Source organism: Penaeus monodon, chromosome 38, assembly GCF_015228065.2.
Source record: "Penaeus monodon isolate SGIC_2016 chromosome 38, NSTDA_Pmon_1, whole genome shotgun sequence".
NCBI classification, from domain to species: Eukaryota; Metazoa; Arthropoda; class Malacostraca; order Decapoda; family Penaeidae; genus Penaeus; species Penaeus monodon.
This window is the reverse complement of record NC_051423.1, coordinates 33159664-33162163: the sequence shown is the minus strand read 5'-3', so window position 1 is coordinate 33162163 and position 2500 is coordinate 33159664. Positions and strand designations below refer to the sequence as shown.

General features: G+C 34.6%; 1 protein-coding gene across 5 annotated transcripts in view; it reads right to left on the bottom strand.

Moving 5' to 3' along the window:
* Window positions 1-313: 313 nt before the first annotated feature.
* LOC119596869 (queuine tRNA-ribosyltransferase catalytic subunit 1-like) overlaps window positions 314-2500 on the bottom strand; it is a 6070-nt gene continuing 3883 nt past the window's right edge. For 2 of the 5 annotated variants that reach the window (XM_037946213.1, XM_037946214.1), the window contains exons 7-10: window positions 2323-2491; window positions 1925-2119; window positions 1100-1248; window positions 314-974 (exon numbers count right to left, since the gene is read on the bottom strand). In XM_037946213.1, the coding sequence (XP_037802141.1) occupies window positions 434-974; window positions 1100-1248; window positions 1925-2119; window positions 2323-2491 (1054 nt within the window). In that variant the 3' untranslated portion in view covers window positions 314-433. Of the gene's footprint in view, window positions 986-1095; window positions 1249-1924; window positions 2120-2322; window positions 2492-2500 lie in introns of all 5 variants that reach the window. The other 3 variants (XM_037946216.1, XM_037946215.1, XM_037946217.1) reach the window with 3 other exon arrangements.

Genomic DNA, 2500 nt, shown 5'->3' with positions numbered 1-2500 from the left:
ATAGCATATATAAATTACATATTAACAGTAACCATCCCCCCATTTGATAAGTCTTATTTATTGCTCCTTTTTGAGTGATAAATAAATAAAGTTCATACTGCACCATACCTACAGGGGTCCCAGGGGTCTAGATCCCTTGAGAGTCCTACTATTTTTTTTAGGTCATTAAAGGTTGTCTCTTTTAGAAACCAGAGGGTGGTGAACAAATATTACAAAAAAAAGTGTATATCTGCATATATTCCTGTGTAATTATATATTGCCAGTATATGTAATCTACACACATTGTAAACATCATGTCAATAAAAGTCACTTAAAAATAATTCAACCTTTATATATACAAAAGACTTGTCTTATAAAAAGCAGGCAAAAATTACTCAAACTTATATTTACTATTCTTGATCAGCATTTATATTTCTACATGTACATGTATACACTATATATTAGGTGGCAATGCCCATCCAACACTTTTACTGAAAGTTCTAGTTCTATTAACAATACTCTTAACTTTTTCTTCTATCAAGACTTTGTCATCATTAAGAAGACAAGAACACTCACTCGAGCATTGTCGAGACATAGCTTTGGCATCCTCACTACTATCTGTCATTATTTTCTCAAATAATTCGCTATTTGGTTTATAATATAACTCCAATGTGTGCTTTATTTCTGCTTGAATCTTATACACTTCATTAACCTGCTCTTCACTCAAGCTGCATTTAATCAAACATCCAATTAGAAATCCATCAATCCTAGAAAGCAAACTTGTGGGGTTAATGCTGGACTGATGTTGAAATGCTTTTTGGAATCCTTGCAATCTTCCTTCTGCTTCTTCCTCTTCAAAGTCCCCAAGAATAGCATTTCTGTAGCCAGTGTGACTTAGCTTTTCAAAATCAGAACGCAAGTCCCAGAGCCTGTCTTCACTGTCTTCTAGATCCTCTAAATCAGCTGATGGGGCTTGTGCGCTGTCACTGCAACTCGTAAATATAAACTTTAATTTTAATTTTGATTACTTTTTTTTTTGTCACAAATTTTTAAAACAGCATGTAGGTAACATTTATGATATCAATCAGGGAAATACATAATCATATACATAGTTACTTATTTTTTCAGGCTTATGTTTACTGCTGCCAAACAATCAACGACCCATTGGGGATATTCCTGGTTTTTGTAGTATGTAGACATGAAGTCCTGGACAAACTCTACAAAGCAACCGTTTTTGATGCTCTCCCTTATGTTCTTCATCAGTCTCATCTGTAGGGATATAGAGTTTAAGGGCAACAGTTTTTCATTTTAAAACATTATTGATAGCTTTTAAAAACATGAAATAGACAACATACTTTCTTCCCTCACAGTTCCCTAATTCATATTATATATAGTATTATATTCATATTTATTATCCTTGTCTATGTGAGTACCATAATGCCCAGTGACCATGCAGTGACTCTAGGTTGTTACTACAATGTGGAAGTCAAATGGGAGATTTGTGAATTCATAAAATAAGGAGGTTTTATGAGACCCCCATGTGGTGCCACCTCTTACTGTGATAAGATTGTTAGCTGGGACTATGAGCCAAAAAAGTGTTGGGATCTCTAGTAATCTTGCAATTTACCCCAACTACATCCTGATAAGAAATTTTGCATTGGATCAGCCTCATGATCTTTTTTCCAGTGATCATGGTAACTGAAAATATACACTGCTTAGCAAACTGACCTAAACAATAAATATATATTACTGTAATAGCTTCAACAATGCTTACTCATATACTACAAAAACACACACTAAGACAGATGGCAACAAGCAAGGATTCTGCTTATCAACCCATTCTGTTTCTCACCCAAGAGTGGAAAAATATGTGCTGTGTAATTAAACCATATTATCTCTTAACTGATAAAAAAAAAAAATAAATAAATAAATATAAAAGCCATACCTGATAGGCAATGTTATGAACGGAGAGGAGATGACAAGCAACAGTTTCCTTTGTCACAATAGTGTGGAGATAAGCACGTGTGTAGTTCTGACATGTTGTGCAATCACATTTTTCATCGATGGGAATAAATTCATTCATAAACTCCCGAGACTTCAAGTTGATCTGACCATTGTCAACAAGAGCACATCCAAACCTCTGATTAAGAGAATAACAATAAATTATGAAGGATGATTGCATTTTCCTGCATGTCTAAAGGTGAAGCAAAAAAAGAAAAAGTTAAAGCAACTGGTATTTCTTGTGAAGTACTTTTAGGTGATACAATTTTTCAGTTTAATATAGATCTACTGTACTTAATATATCATATGCATCCGCATCCTATTACAGATGCATGAACTTACTGCAGTTCTAGTTGGAAAGACACAATCAAACATATCCACCCCCATTGCACAACACACAACAAGGTCAACAGCAAAGCCAACACCCATGCAATAGCGAGGTTTGTTCTTTGGAAGATGGTCTGTACACAGGTGGATAGTTGGCCAAAACTTGTCCTTCTCTTCACCTCCACTGTTAAAC